General features: G+C 42.4%; 1 protein-coding gene across 1 annotated transcript; it reads right to left on the bottom strand.

Annotated features, from left to right (window-relative positions):
- Positions 1-343: 343 nt before the first annotated feature.
- LOC120693149 (zinc finger RNA-binding protein) lies at positions 344-13,521 on the bottom strand. The gene is made up of 2 exons (XM_039976554.1): positions 13,034-13,521; positions 344-1,148 (listed from the first exon to the last, which is right to left on the bottom strand). Exons 1-2 carry the CDS (start codon positions 13,451-13,453, stop codon positions 579-581), a joined length of 990 nt encoding a protein of 329 aa, XP_039832488.1. The 5' UTR covers positions 13,454-13,521; the 3' UTR covers positions 344-578.
- Positions 13,522-15,090: the final 1,569 nt, after the last annotated feature.

Below are 15,090 nucleotides of genomic sequence, written 5' to 3'. Positions count from 1 at the left end.
TAACTGAGGCGGGCACCACAACCATCTCGGAAAATAGATCATTTACCGTGATCTTTGATCCGAGTCGGTTGGAATTGACGGCCTCGGATAATGTTTATTGTAGTAGTGATCATCTATGCATAGGAAACACCCAATCAACGGTGATGCTTGCCTAATCTGAATGAATTAAGGCTGGCCCACTAAACACCTTGCAAACACATTCACCTGAGGGAGCTATCGAGAGCCCAGCCGCCTCACAGAATTGACATCCTGGGGCCATCGAAGACCGGAGGATGCAACAGCACCGGATCAACGTCCTACTCGCCGGAGACAAACAGTACAACAACTGAAAATAAGAGGGATGTAAATTCAAATAGCAAGAACATATTTCACGATCTGCAATGTGAACATGTTGATAAACAAAGTAGAGACATGCAGTACAATTTTTGGCTCTCCACAATTTAAGAAACGTTTGCTAGCTACGCTACAAGAGTACAGGAGCAGTTGAGATTGGCGATCCCTAGCTAGTTAATAACACATTTGAATATATGAATGTTCTGAATTCTGCTTCCTATGAAACTTCTGGACAACAACCCACCTTACGCTACAAAATGCAGCGATTGCTGCTTCTGTATCATGGTCTGGTGCTTTTGCCCAGCTATGTGAAATTCGTAGACCTTTTGGCTGTTTACAACAACATTGCAAACTGTGCAGATTTTTACTTCTCCTTGAGCTGCTCCGGCCTCAAGAACTCGCCTCTTCTTCACCTCCAGATCTGCTGGTGTTGCTGCTGAGGAGATCTTCTTCTTCTTTGGCTGCACAGCTGGAACCACACAGTTATCAGCAGTGGAAGGCACCATAGTTGGTCCCATAGCATTACTTGGGGGCTTTAGTATTGGTTTTGGGGTGATCGAGTCTTGTAACTTCTCCAAGTTTTTCTTGTGCTTCTTCCCCTGCTTATGGATCATGAGAACCTCTAGTGTATCGCACTGAATCTTGCAGACTTCACATGGTGCTGGTTGCACAATCTTCGGCTTTTTCCTCATTTGTTTTCTCAAGACATTCTTTAGCACAGGATGCCCAAAATGGGCATTCCATTGGGCATGGTGCATGCTTGGGGCTGCAGCTGGTTCTGTTGTCATTCCACTGGATGCTCTAGCGGCTGCTGCCTAAAGAGTGCTCAAAAAGCAGGAATGAGTAATGTATATCAAATAGTAAGCAGATAACATTAAGGATGGCAAGTCTGTAAAACTCATCATGGCATTGTACCCAATTAAAGAGTATACTGCAAACTGACCGACCAAAAAGATAAGAGAAAAACAGGGTACCAGTGAAGTTGTAAAATGATTGATGCTACGCCACGTGAGAGAAAGAAACAGATGCATATTGGCAAAAATCAATACCAAATATGGGGAAATAACATTGACAGATACAATCTGTCATCCATTGAAATATCAAAAGATAATATAGAAGCCAAATGGGCTAAACAGAACGACCTAATGAACAATTAGTCAATGGCAAAAAATCAGTAAGGCTTATACAATGAGACAACCAGCATGCTGGGAACATAGGGAATAAATGGCTTACTGTTCCGTTGTCCAGTTGCATACTGAGTAATTTCGCTAAACAGGATTGCATATTTCAACCATTGCAACATGCCAAGGTTTTCAATATTTCAACTTTCAACAATTTCACATAAATTAAGTAAATATTTAAATTACTTCACTAACATTTTTTCCATTGACACCATACCAGTTTTCATAACCTTACATTTTTCTTCTAACTTTCCTACCCCAAATAGGCTGGGGCTGAAAAGCTTTTTTCGTTGTTACATTTTGTTCTATTTTCTAGTTTCACAAGTATGGTATCTGCGCTCAGATCCCCCTTTCTTGAAAGCTTAATTCTGCTTCAGTATCATGCATCACACAGGAAATTTGGGTTAACTAATGATGGCCATTTCCGTAACTTCTCTTTACTGAAAAGAGGGGGCAGTGGCTGTTCCTCTGAGGCTTTATCTGAAGTTATACTTGGATCTCTTTTCTGCTACTTTGTACCAAAACAATAACTGCCAAAATTTAGTTTAAGACCACTCTAGAGTTAGATCATCAGGAACCAACTCGTGCTGAATATCAATTCAGTTGTATGTTACAGGAACACTAGGTGGGTACAAATAAAACAAAATCTAGTACTTCAGTCTACATTATGGCCTTTCAGTTACTTCCTCAGTTTGGTAACAGTAACACTATGGCTTCAATGCTGTAACCTCTAATACTCAAGATTACATGAATTCAAACAAATACATTGAATCTTTGAAGAATGTGCCCTAGTTTGAAATCACAGATAGGAGGCTAAAAATTGAGCAAGGGTAAAACCTGAGTTGGACACCAACAAGAGGTAAGGAAATTCAGGAATTTTACTTTTGCTACCTATTGTCCAGATCAACATAAAATCCATGTAAATCAATACATCTATACTATAAAAGTTGACACAATTGGAACAATTTCTACCAAGTTAGGCCCATCATACCCTCACAGAGGGCCCACTTCAGGTCCTTGGAGTTTGACAAAACGGGTGTAGACCCATGTTTCCACCAAAAACTCAACTTTTTTCACCTAGCCCCTCAGTGTACCTGGCCTCTCCTTTCCATAAGCACCCGCCAATCAAGTTTCTGTTAAGTATGGCCCATATAGACTGGCCCTTTGTCATGGGAGTACGGGAAGAATTTGATTCCCTTCGTAGACAGCAGCTTCACGGTGACTCTGACTATGGCACAAGCATTGTCTGCTTTACTTGCTGAAGAAACTCGTCTCCAGTCCATGTCTTCTTCAGTGTCACTGCCTCCCAGCGTGTTGGCAGCCTCTTGTCTTTTGAGCCATGTAAGCATTGTGGCAAGAAGAACCATGTTTCAGAGCATTGTTTTTCTCACTATCCAGAGAAGTTGGCTGAGTATCATGCTGCTCGTGGTCGGGGTACTGCTTCCACTACTAAAGGCTCCGAATCTGTTGATGCTGCCTCTCCTATTGATGCTGCTCAGTCGTCATGGTTTCTTGACTCAGGAGGCCTCCTTTCATGTGACATCTGATCGGTCTCAGTTGGTTGCATGCAAGCCAATCAACGATGATGCCTCTGTTCAAACAGCTGATGGTACATCTTGTCATATCAATCATCAGGGTTGCCTTTCTAGTTCAAATTTTTCTGTACCCAATGTCTCCTTTGTACCTAAGTAATCTATGAACCTCCTTTCAGTTGGTCAAGTCACCGACTATAATTGTTTTGTTAGACTTGATGAACATTATGTTTTATTCAGGACAGTTCATCTCCTACCTCCACTGCTCTTGTGTCATCTGTTGCTTTGTCATCCACATCATCCTTTGCGAAGTGGCATCATCGACTTGGTCATCTATGTGGCTCTTGCTTGTCTACATTAATCAACAATGGTTACTTAGGCCATACATCAATAGAGCCTAGTTTTCATTGTAAGGGATGTAAACTTGGAAAACAGATCCAACTTCCATATTCCTCTAGTGTGTCGCATTCTGCTAGGCCTTTTGATCTAGTTCATTCTGATGTATGGGTCCTGCACCTTTTGCTACTAAGGGTGGTCATAAATATTATATTATCTTTATTGACGATCATTCTTGATGCACATGGATTTACTTCATGAAGCATCAATCTGAATTGTGCTTCATTTACCAGTCTTTCACTCACATGGTCCATACTCAGTTTTCTACCTCTATTTGCATTTTTCGTTCTGATTCTGGTGGAGAGTATTTATCTGACACTTTTTCGCAAATTTTTTATCTCTGAAAGTACTCTTGCCCAGCTCTCATGTCCTGGTGCTCATGCTCGGAATGGTATTGCTGAGCGTCAGCCATATCATAGAAGGCTGCTCGCACCCTTCTGATTGCTCCTTTGGTCCTTCTCATTTTTTGGGGGAAGCTATCTCCACATATGTATATCGCATCAATAGACAACCATAATCCAAATTGTCTGGCAAGTGCCCTGGTGAAGTCCTCTTTGGTAAGCCTCCCAACTATGACCACCTTCGGGTTTTTGGATGTCTGTTATGTTCTGCTTGCACCTCGTGAACACACTAAATTGACTGCTCAATCAGTTGAGTGTGTTTCTTTGGGGTATAGTCCTGAACATAAAAGTTATCGCTGTTATGATCCTTCTTCTCATCGCATGCGTATCTCATGTGATGTGACATTTGTTGAGGACCGTCCTTTCTTTTATAACCCCTCTACACAGCCCTCATATTCTCCCGGAGAGTCCATGTGTCTTCCTCCTATTTCATCCAAACTTCACCTTCCACATCAATTCCTGCTCCTATTTCCACCACGCCTCCTCTCAATGAGACACCTACACCCCCTCCTCCACCTCCACCTACCCATTTTCAAAACCACCTATAACCTGTTCCTTCAAGCGCCATCCCAAAATCCCCACTAACCTTTCTTCTAGCTCTACCACCTCGACCAGCCCTGACGCTCCTGCTGTTGAAACTTCTAATGCTAATATTGATAAGACACATTGTTTCTGATGATATTGATGAGTTACAGGACTGTCCACGATATAATCTAGGAGATCGTAATACTATTCATCCTGAAGACAAGTATGGTTTTCCCGGCATGAATGCTGTTGTTGCTAAGCTAGTCACTTATCAGGAAGCTGCTAGTATTCCAGAGTGGCAGCTTGCTATGTTTGAGAAGCTTGCTGCCCTTAATCGTACACGAACGTGGGATCTTGTTCCACTACTGTCACATGCTGCACCTATCACATGCAAATGGGTCTTAAAAATTAAAACCAAATCAGATGGTTCTATTGAAAGATATAAAGCTCGTTTGGTTGCCAGACGCTTTCAGCAAACTCAGTGTCTAGATTATGATGAGATATTTGCTCCTGTTGCTCACATGACTACTGTTCACACTCTAATTGCAGTGGCTACTTCTTGTTCTTGGTCTCTCTCTCAAATGGATGTTAAGAATGCTTTTCTCCATGGTGATTTTCATGAGAAAGTATATATGCAGCCCCCACCAAGTGTTCATGCACCTTCAGACTAGGTTTGTCGTCATTGTCGTCACTTATATCGTCTCAAACAGGCTCCTCGTGCTTGCTTTTAGCACTTTGTTTCTGTGATACGGGCTGCAGGTTTTCCACCAAGTGAGCATGATCCAGCCCTCTTTCTTCATCGTTCTCCGCATGGACATACTTTTCTTCTCCTATATGTTGATGATATGTTAATCACGGGAGATGAAATAGAGCCCATTTCTCATGTGAAGAAGCAACTCGGGGAGCAATTTCAAATGTCTGATCTAGGTTCTCTCAGTTATTTCTTAGGCATTGAGGTTTTGCATTCTCCCAAGGGCTATTATCTTTCTCAGTCCAAATATACACATGATCTTCTTGTTGCTCTGGCACTACTAATAATCGGACAGTTGCAACACCTATGGATCTTAACTTACAGCTTCGTCCTACTGATGGTGCTCCCTTGATCCCTCTCGATATAGGCATATTGTCGGAAGCCTTGTTTATCTCACTGTTACTCGACCTGACATTGCTCATGTTGTGCATATCTTGAGCCAGTTTGTGAGTGCTCCTAGTGCTCCTACATCGGTTCACTTTGAACACTTGCTTCGTGTTCTACGGTACTTAAGGGCACATCATCTCAATGTTTGCTTTGTGCTCATGATAGTCCACTCTGTTCATGCTTACTCGGACTCCACTTGGGCGAGTGATCCCACAGACCATCGTTCAGTCACGGGTTATTTTATCCTTCTTGGTTCTTCTCCTCTTGTGTGGAAGTCCAAGAAGCAATCTACTATATCTCGATCAAGTACAAAGGCAGAACTTCGAGCACTTGCCACTACTACTTCATAGATTGTATGGCTTCGATGGTTGCTAGCTGATTTTGGTATTTCCTGTGATACCCCAACACCTCTCCTTTGTGATAGTACTGGAGCCATACAGATTGCTAATGATTCTGTCAAGCATGAACTCACAAAACATATTGGTGTTGATGCCTCTTTTACTCAGAAAACGTATAGATGCTGCTCTTTAGTATGTGCCGCCAGAGTTGCAAGTCGCAGATTTCTTTACCAAAGCACAAACTCGAGAGCAGCATCAACTTCATCTACTCAAATTCAATGCTTCTGATCCTCCATCTCCACCTTGAGTTTGAAGGAGGGTGTTAAGTATGGCCCATATAGACCCTCCCTCGCTCCTTTCTCCCTCTTGTTCCCCTTCAGGTAACAGTTTCCACTTCCCTTGTGTCCATGCCAATCAAATATCCTCGATTGCCAATCAAGCATCCTCGGACACCAATCAATCTTCTTTCCTTTTGAAGACGCCAATCAATCATCGATTTTATTTCTTGAGAACAACAATCATCTATTGATATACATCCATATATGTCGTAGCTTGTTTCCTAAGGATATCAATTATGTACATCGCGGCAATATGGGAAATAATGACAATCAGTAATCATTTGGTCAATCCTTTTTTTTTCTACGGTGGCTCCAACCGCACCTACAATCCTTATACTTTCCATTTGTTTTATTTACATATCAATCATGGTACATATACCGTTTACAATGGTACACTTTCCATTACCCATTATCAATCACAACTGCCAATCGGCTACCTGCCTGGATTATTTTCCTTATTTTATAGACGTATGCCATATGCACCAAGGATTTCCAAAATCATGGTACATATTGATTTGTGCAATCAAGGATTGATACTTACATAGATTATTACCCTCATTTTATAGATGTATGCCATATGCATCAAAAGCTTCCAAAAGCAGTGGGTTGAAATCAAGGATCAAACTAGTGATTTATACAATCAAAGATTGATACAAGTTCGGATTACTTTCCTTCTACGATTAGTTGCCCTTAATATTATTAACTTCTCTCTCCTGCAACTCCATATGTGAGGTCGCAGCTCTACCTTAAATGCACACACATAACTTATTTCCTTCTCTGTTGTACTTGTTCCAGCATCTCCATAGGTGTTAGGAGGGAATGCCTCCAAACCAACCCAGATACAGGTACATGTTATGTATGCATGTATCTATAAAATCTTTCAATTGAATTGCTTTACATGTGTTTTCAATGATCATTTACACTAATTGAATTTGCCCAGATTTATTTGCTAAATAAAGTTGAGTGCTGGCCTCCAAGAATCTACTAATGAAAAATTGATCATGCAAGCAGCCAGTCTATCGACTAATTAACTGATTTGCTCTGCAGTGTTCTTTCAGTTACATGGTCTTTTCTATTCATGCATCTACAACGATCAATGGTGCTCAATTGTTTACAGATTGTAAAATTGATCATGCAAGCGACTGGGTATCAACTGGTTAATTGTCTGCACAATATCCTTTTAGTTGTATTTTTTTCATTTGTTGTTACATTTATGATGACCTATATCCAAGTGTTGTTTGTGATTTTCTATCAAATTATTGTGCATTATATCATCAAATGATTTTTTCAAATAAATTCCTCAATTCTAAATTTGAGAATTGATTCTAAATTTGAGAATTAGCAATTCACTCACAATTATTAAGGTCAAAAAAACGATTGATTCAAATGTTGCTTGTGCCAATTGTAAACAAAACTCCTGCTTAATTGGTGAAATATTTAAAGAGTTGCAAATTTACTCGATATTAACTTGACATATTCAATATCATTAATTTTCTGTAAATATATTCAATATTTATTATATTTTTGAAAAACGCACATGTGGCACGTATGTTTCCACTAGTATACATTAAAGGAGAACGACTACCAACCACCACCTCATACCCGAGAATTAGCTGTGCACCAAAGTACTGCGAGCATTACAGCAAACAGCAACCAAGCCCTTCACAGCTGTGCAGATTAATATGAAATAGGACATAAGCCAAGGACATAACAGATACTAAACCCAGTCAAAGTAGATAATGCGCCACTACCATTCTTTGTACTTTGGTTAGCACAACACAAATACAAACAAGATATATAAAAAAATTTACTTTAATGAATATATTAGGCAGTTTGATAAGAAAAGCTTGTTGACCAGTACAACAATATATTTGGTTCAATTGCATATTGCTTCTGTCAAACATCAACCACATGGAACGCAAATATTATCAAAGTGAAAACATTACATAAACGTGCTTATAAACTGTTATATTAGATTTGGTAAGGACAAAATAATACAAAAGTTGCACGCATACCTTGTTCTTACTTTTTTACAAGGAAGATACAACAAGAAGGTGCTTACATACTATGTTGTGGGATATGCTAAGGATGGGAGTTCAGTCCCAAGAGTTAGTATATTATACATGGATATTCGACAAAAAAATCCAGATTCCCAAATTAATTTTAAGGAATAAATATAAGTTCTTCACATAACTTATAGTTAAACAGTTTGATAATAATCTCTTTGACAGTTTTCTCTTTTAATCAACAGAGGTATTTCCTAACACCAAACTGAGAACCCCCTAAGGGCATGTAAATTGCTACACGTCAGCGGTCTCATAGGCCGTTTCATACAAGTCCATGTAGGATTTTTTATTAGATGGCGGAGAGAGACGGAGGAGAGAGAACAAGGTGGTTGTATTGTGAGACAACTACCTCATAGGCTAAAAATTTAGGACTGTTCTCACCATTGTATGAGTTGTTGAAATGCAACTCACAATATTTCTTTTTCCTATACACAAATGATGGAATTATGCATTTACTATGAGACAACTTATAAGACAACCCATTGTATGCATTGTCGTCTCAAGATGACACATGGCAATGCATGAGACCGCCTATTAGACTAGACCATTGTACTTGCCCTAATAGGAGTGGTATCATATATTGCATTAGAAGTAAAGCAATGTTAACTACTCCAGTGGCAGATTTAATGTAATCCAGAAACAAAGAGATGACATTGCACTCCCATTAGATTGTCATAGACATTATCAGTTTTGTCATACGTCTGGATCACAATAATCTATATCTATACTATAATAAAAGTGAAACAATTGAAAACATTATCTACCAAGATTAGTCACAGAGGGACCATTTGCCTGTCCTCGAGGTTCGACGAAAGGGGTGTAGACCCATGTTTTTGAATTAATAAAAATGTTTCCATCAAAAATACAAAACTTTTTTCACCTAGCCAGCCCAGTGTACCCAGCCTCTCCTTTCCTTAAGCACCCACCAATCACGTTTTCACTTTCCTTGTGTTGATGCCAATCAAATATACTCGATTGACAATCAAGCATGCTCGGAACCAAATAATCTACCACTTTCCTTTTGCAGACACTAATCAATGATCAATTTTATTTTTTGAGAAAATCAATCATGTGTTGATATATTTCAATATATACCGTGCCTTGTTTATTGAGGATATCAAGGATATAAATTATATACATCGTGGCAACAAGGGAAATAATGAAAATCAGTGATCATCTTGTTCAATCCTTATATTTTTTACCCTGCGGTGGCTCCAATCGCGTCTACAAGCCTCTACTTTCCATTTGTTTTATTTATTATGTATCAATCATGGTACATATTTCATTTACAATGGTACACTTTCCATTACCAATTATCAATCACATTTGTCATGCGGCACTGATTGATACCTGCCTAAATTACTAGCCCTATTTTATAGATACATGTCATATGCACCAAGGATTTCAAAAATCAGTTGGCTGAAATCAAGAATTGGATTAGTGACTTGTGCAATCAAGGATTGATACTTACCTAGATTATTTTCCTTGTTTTATAGATTTTATAGATGTATGCTATATGCACTAAAGGTTTTCAAAATTAGTAGGATGAAATCTAGGATTGAATTAGTGATTTATACAATCAAGGATTGAAACTTGCCCAGATTACTTTCTTTCTATGATTAGTTGCATTTAATACTATTGACTCCTCTCTCCCCGCACCTATATAAGTGAGGTCGCAGCTCTACTTCAGACACATACATAACATATCTCCTTCTCAATTGTACTGTTTCGGCATCGCCATCCCAGCAACTTGCATACACAGGTGTTAGGAGAGAATGCCCAAAAACCAACCTAGACACATGTACATGTTGTGTATGCATGCATCTATTGAATTGCTTTACATGTGTTTTCAGCAAACATTTACGCTAAGTTAATTTGTTCAGGTTTATTTGGTAAAGAAAGTTGAGTGCTAGCCACCAAGAACCTACTAATGAAAAATTGATCATGCACACAGCTGGTCTATTGACTAATTAACTGAGTTGTTCTGCAATATTTTTTCTTTTTCAGTTACAAGCGTTGTGCTGCTAGCCGAAGCGGTTGAGTGTCCTGCTCCCTCGACCTTAATTCACTCCCATCCTGCCAAGCCTCAGCTGCCAGCGCATTGTATCTATTGAAATGTGGCAAATTGATACAAGTAGCTAAAGATCTCGCATCCGACATCTCCAGCTGAACGGTTAGGCAACACAAGGGCGCCTGGGTCAAAATTCCGTTTACCAAACAAGATGTCGAGATGCGAAATCTGGAATTCCCCTCCTGCAAAAGTGATAGCGGCTGTAGCATCCGTGTGGAAGAGGGTAAGCTTTCGGCAACACCTTTTTCAGATTGGAAAGGATGAATACTTGTGTTGGGTCTAGCAGACCAGGATAGCCTCAGATCAAAACCTAAATCAGGGGTTGATCATAGAAGCCAGGGCAATAAGTATTCAGGAATTTGAGCGCTTATGTAGCTAATAACTCTGCCACCTGAATACTTGATTCATTAAGGTCGTCACCCTATACCCAGAAGTCTCTATCGTTTTTCTTTGTCTGTTAAGCTTCACAGGGTTAGGACTCCTTAAATCAAACAGCAATTGCTGTTTATCAACCACTCACAGCGACACCAAGTGTTACAAATGTAGCCACACAAGATGAGTCCACAGCCATGAAACTAGAAGGTAGCATGGCGACACCAAGTGTTACAAATGTAACCACACAAGATGAGTCCACAGCCATGAAACTAGAAGGTAGCATGTCTGGGTTAACATATGGATGCATTGCATCTCCTGACATGATCCATTGTGAAAGCACCACATGTAGGTATCATCCTAATAACTAATGAAATTATGTAGATGTCAGAGGGAGACAGAAGCCTGGGTTAGATCCATTTGAGGTTACTGGGCTGTGGTAAACATGCCAATGAAATTAATAGAATAAAGCAGTAAAGAGTTAACGCCACATATGCAGAGGCAGCAAGCCCAATGTTGTGCAAAAGAAAAAAGCCCAGTCTATTCAACTAAAAAGCTAGACAAATTAATCTAATCACAAGTTAGGATTGAGGTCATAACCCTTGAAGACATTAGAGACAGCAATACCATCTTGTCACCCCATTACCGAACCAAAAAAGAAAGGAAAGAAAGACCAAAAAAAAAGAAATCAGAATATTTTTTTGCTTAATGATGCGGCACACAGGATTATGCACAGGCTTGCAACAATCAGAACACAATAGGAAACCACAAATGACAAAGAAAAAATGAGTTTGACCTGTAGACATCTTCCATTGGCCAAATATTATTTCACATCCTCCAAGAAATTTTGGAGTTCTCTTTTCAGAATTCACTTAAATAAGCAAAAAAATGAACTCAGAATTTCAAAGGAATTTTGCATAAACCATGTGTTTAAGTGCCACTTTAAGTGTATCTGGGATTTTCTGCAGCTTTGGCAATAAAACATATGGTTTTCTGTAATTCACTCACAAGAATCAAGCAAAAATGGATGGTAAATGGGCAGATTTGAGGTATGATGGAGAAAAGGCAAAGGTTACCATGCCAAATGTTTTCCGTTACCTTTCTTGGGTTCTAATGATAACTGGCAAGACAACTATCTTTATTCGCATAAAGATTTGGTACGTATGACACTTTTGGCCAGCCACCAGGCTGCCAGTCAAAGCTCTGAGGTCTGGTTGAAGAAGAAAGGGTAAACACTTATTCTTAGCAACTTACACCTGATTTTGCATTCCCATTTACACGGATAGGACTAAAAATCTTCAATCAAGCGACTAAATGTTAAATGTCCAGTCTCATTCATAAGAAACTACTTTGATGTTGTACATATTCGTGCATTTTTCTATAAACTTGGTCAAAGCAAGTGAAGTTTGACTAAGGAACAAGCTAAAAACGACTTAGAATTTGGAATGGTGGGAACAAGCAGTACAAATAACTTGAAATTTGAGAATTATCCTAATAACCCAAATGGATAGCGCCATACTAAGTCTGCAATAACATTACCAGGCACACTACAGTGCCTTGGCAAGCCTCGACTCTGAACAGTTTGACCATGCTCTTAATTTCTGCACATCACTTACATCACCATCTCCAATTTGTTGCATCCAAGAGAAAATAAGCTTATAAAAAAGCAATTCTCTAATTCGGTGGCCTGGTTCGTTAACTAATCACATTGCAATATGCTATAGGGTAACCTAGCGCTTAAATTGTAATTAACAGCTGTACTCGAATACTTAGCCTTGCCAGATAAAATCGACAAATGGGGCTGGTAAAAACTTTCATGTGGCTTCGTCATCTATTCATCAAAATAAAAGGTCAAATTAACCAAATGATGCCTTCTTGCACCAAATAAGATAACAGAATGTAACAATTCCATACCACAACATTTGCAGTCTACTAAAAAAGAGATGTAATTTTGATGATACAATTCCTAAAGCAACGAAGTACTGATGCTCAAGAATGTTTGTGATGTAATTTGAAGCAGGCAAACGGTATTACACCGTTGCATGACTAAACTATAACTATGCAAACCATCAAAATTTTCAAGGGCTACCGTGAACAATAGTGTTCAACTATTCCCATCTGATTGATACAAACACAATCGAACTATCGAAGCACAACTAATCATCCATCGTGCTATGTAATCACAACGACTACAGTTCCTAGAAAGGCCTTCGATTCGTTGAAAAGCCCTCACAACATGAAAGAAATAAAAAAAACCTCACAAATCAACCTAAATTCCACAAATGTGAACAGAACTACATGAAATCGGATATAAAAAAAAAGGAAGTAGGGAACGCCCAGACCTGCGCGTAGCGCTGGGGATCGAACCCGAAGTGCTTCCCCGTCTCCTTCCCGGTCGCTGCCTGAGCAACCTGCGTTGCCGACGCGGCTGCGGCCGCTTGCTGCGACGCTTCGCCGGCGGTGAAGTAATACCCCGAGAGACCCGCATCGCTAGCGCCACCCGACGGGGGACCGTAGTATTGGTACGCCGCGTAAGGGTCATACTGCGCAACGACGGGCGGCGTGGCGCTAGGAACGGGATAGTAATAAGATGACGATCCAGCGGCCGCGGCGGACGGCTCCGTGCCTGTGACAGGGGCGGGTTGGTGGTAGGCACCGTAGGGGTACGGGTAGCCGGCGTAAGGGTGGGGGTAGTGAGCGTGGTGGGAATCGGAAGCCGGCGCCGCCGCCGCGGCCGGGTTAGCAGCTCCGGCGTAGTCCATGTTTGTGATGCCCAAGCCTAAGGGGTGCGGTCCTGCGGTTGCGACCCGAGATCGCGGCTTTAGGTGAGGTGCACGAGGAGGTACATAACATATTTGGCCATGTCATCCATGGCTAGAGCTATTTTCAACCTAAAATAGTCTAAACTAGTGTAAAATCTCCAAATATGAGGGCTAGAGTTGGCTATTTAAAAATAACTCACCTCAAAAAACTAGCCCACCCAAGAGGTGATTATTTGAGCTATTTGATGTGGGTCCCACTAGAAAATCTTTTTTTCTCCTCCCCTGTGGCTGCATCGGGCCGTATCTCAATCCGTCGCCTCCCGCCGCTGCCTCCCTGCGTCGCCTCCCGATCCGCCAGCCTCCTGATCAGCCGGCGGTGACCCGCCCCCTCCCCTGCATCATGTCCGCCGCCGCCCTCCCGATCCACCGCCGCCGGCCGTGACCCGCCCCCTCCCCTGCGACATGACCGCCGCCGCCCTCCCGATCCGCCGCCGCCGGCCTTGACTCGCCTCGTTGCCTCCCCCACGAGCGCCGCCCCTCCCCCACGCGCCGCCGCGTCCCTCCACCGCGCTATCCCCAAGCCGGCGCCACCCTCCCGGCCCGTTGCTCCACCGCGGAGACCTTGACCGCGGCGCCACTCCCCCTCAACGCCACCGGATCCGGACCGCCGGCGCCGGGTTTCACCGCATCGCCGTCACCGGCCCCTCATCCCCGACCAGATCTCCATGGACGGCTTCAACTTCTTCCCCGCGAACACGCAGCCATCGCAGACGTCGGCGACCGGCCTCGGCCACGCTCCTGCTCCTCGTGCCGGCCTGGACTCGTTCAACCTCAACTCACAGGTGCCGCCGGTCGAGAATTTCCCGCATCTGCATGCGTACGGCGCATTCCTCCAGGGCCATGGGGAGGAAGGAGTTGGGCTCGACCATGGCTCCGGTTACCCTCCCCCTCGCGCACCGCGCACCCTGGGAGTGCCTCACCTCACTCCTGGGCTTGGCCGTGGCTGGGTGGCTCCGCCTGCACCACGTGCTCGCCAACTTCAATTCGGCGCATCATCATCGGCGGGAGGCGCAGCGGTGGAGGCGGCGACGGCATGCCGCCATGGCCTGACCACGGTGGAGGCTCGTCGTCTGGTGCAGGCGGCGGCGGACGGGGGTGCGCGAAGGTCTCTTCGGCTGGTCATCATCGTACGCGCTCGTCCTCGTCGAACCGTGGCCGCGCGAGCTCGTGTGGTGGCCGGGGTGGCCGTGCAGCAAGGGGTGCCGACCATCCTCAAGCTCCCAGTGGCAACTACATCAACGTCGATGAAGAAGAAGGATACGAAGAGGAGGTAGAGGACTTAGGCAGCTCCGGCGGCCCTCCGGTGAGCTATGACACTCAGAGGGAATTGGAATGATCTGAATAATGGTTATTTGTTGCAATTGTGCTTAGAGCAAGTGCAAGCGGGCCATTACAATGGAAACCAAATGAATGGTGATTGGTACAAGGCTATATCCTATGGTTTTTATGCCAAAACTGGAAAGAAGCATGGCTGTGGGCAGCTAAAGAATCAAATTGGCATACTTAAGAGCACTTACTCTTTTTGGTGCTACTTACAAGCACACAATGGTTTAGGGAGGAAGCCAGATGGAACCATT

The sequence above is a fragment of the Panicum virgatum genome, chromosome 9N, assembly GCF_016808335.1.
Source record: "Panicum virgatum strain AP13 chromosome 9N, P.virgatum_v5, whole genome shotgun sequence".
Lineage (NCBI taxonomy): Eukaryota > Viridiplantae > Streptophyta > Magnoliopsida > Poales > Poaceae > Panicum > Panicum virgatum.
The sequence above is the reverse complement of the archived record's forward strand: the minus strand, read 5'-3'. Positions and strand labels throughout refer to the sequence as shown.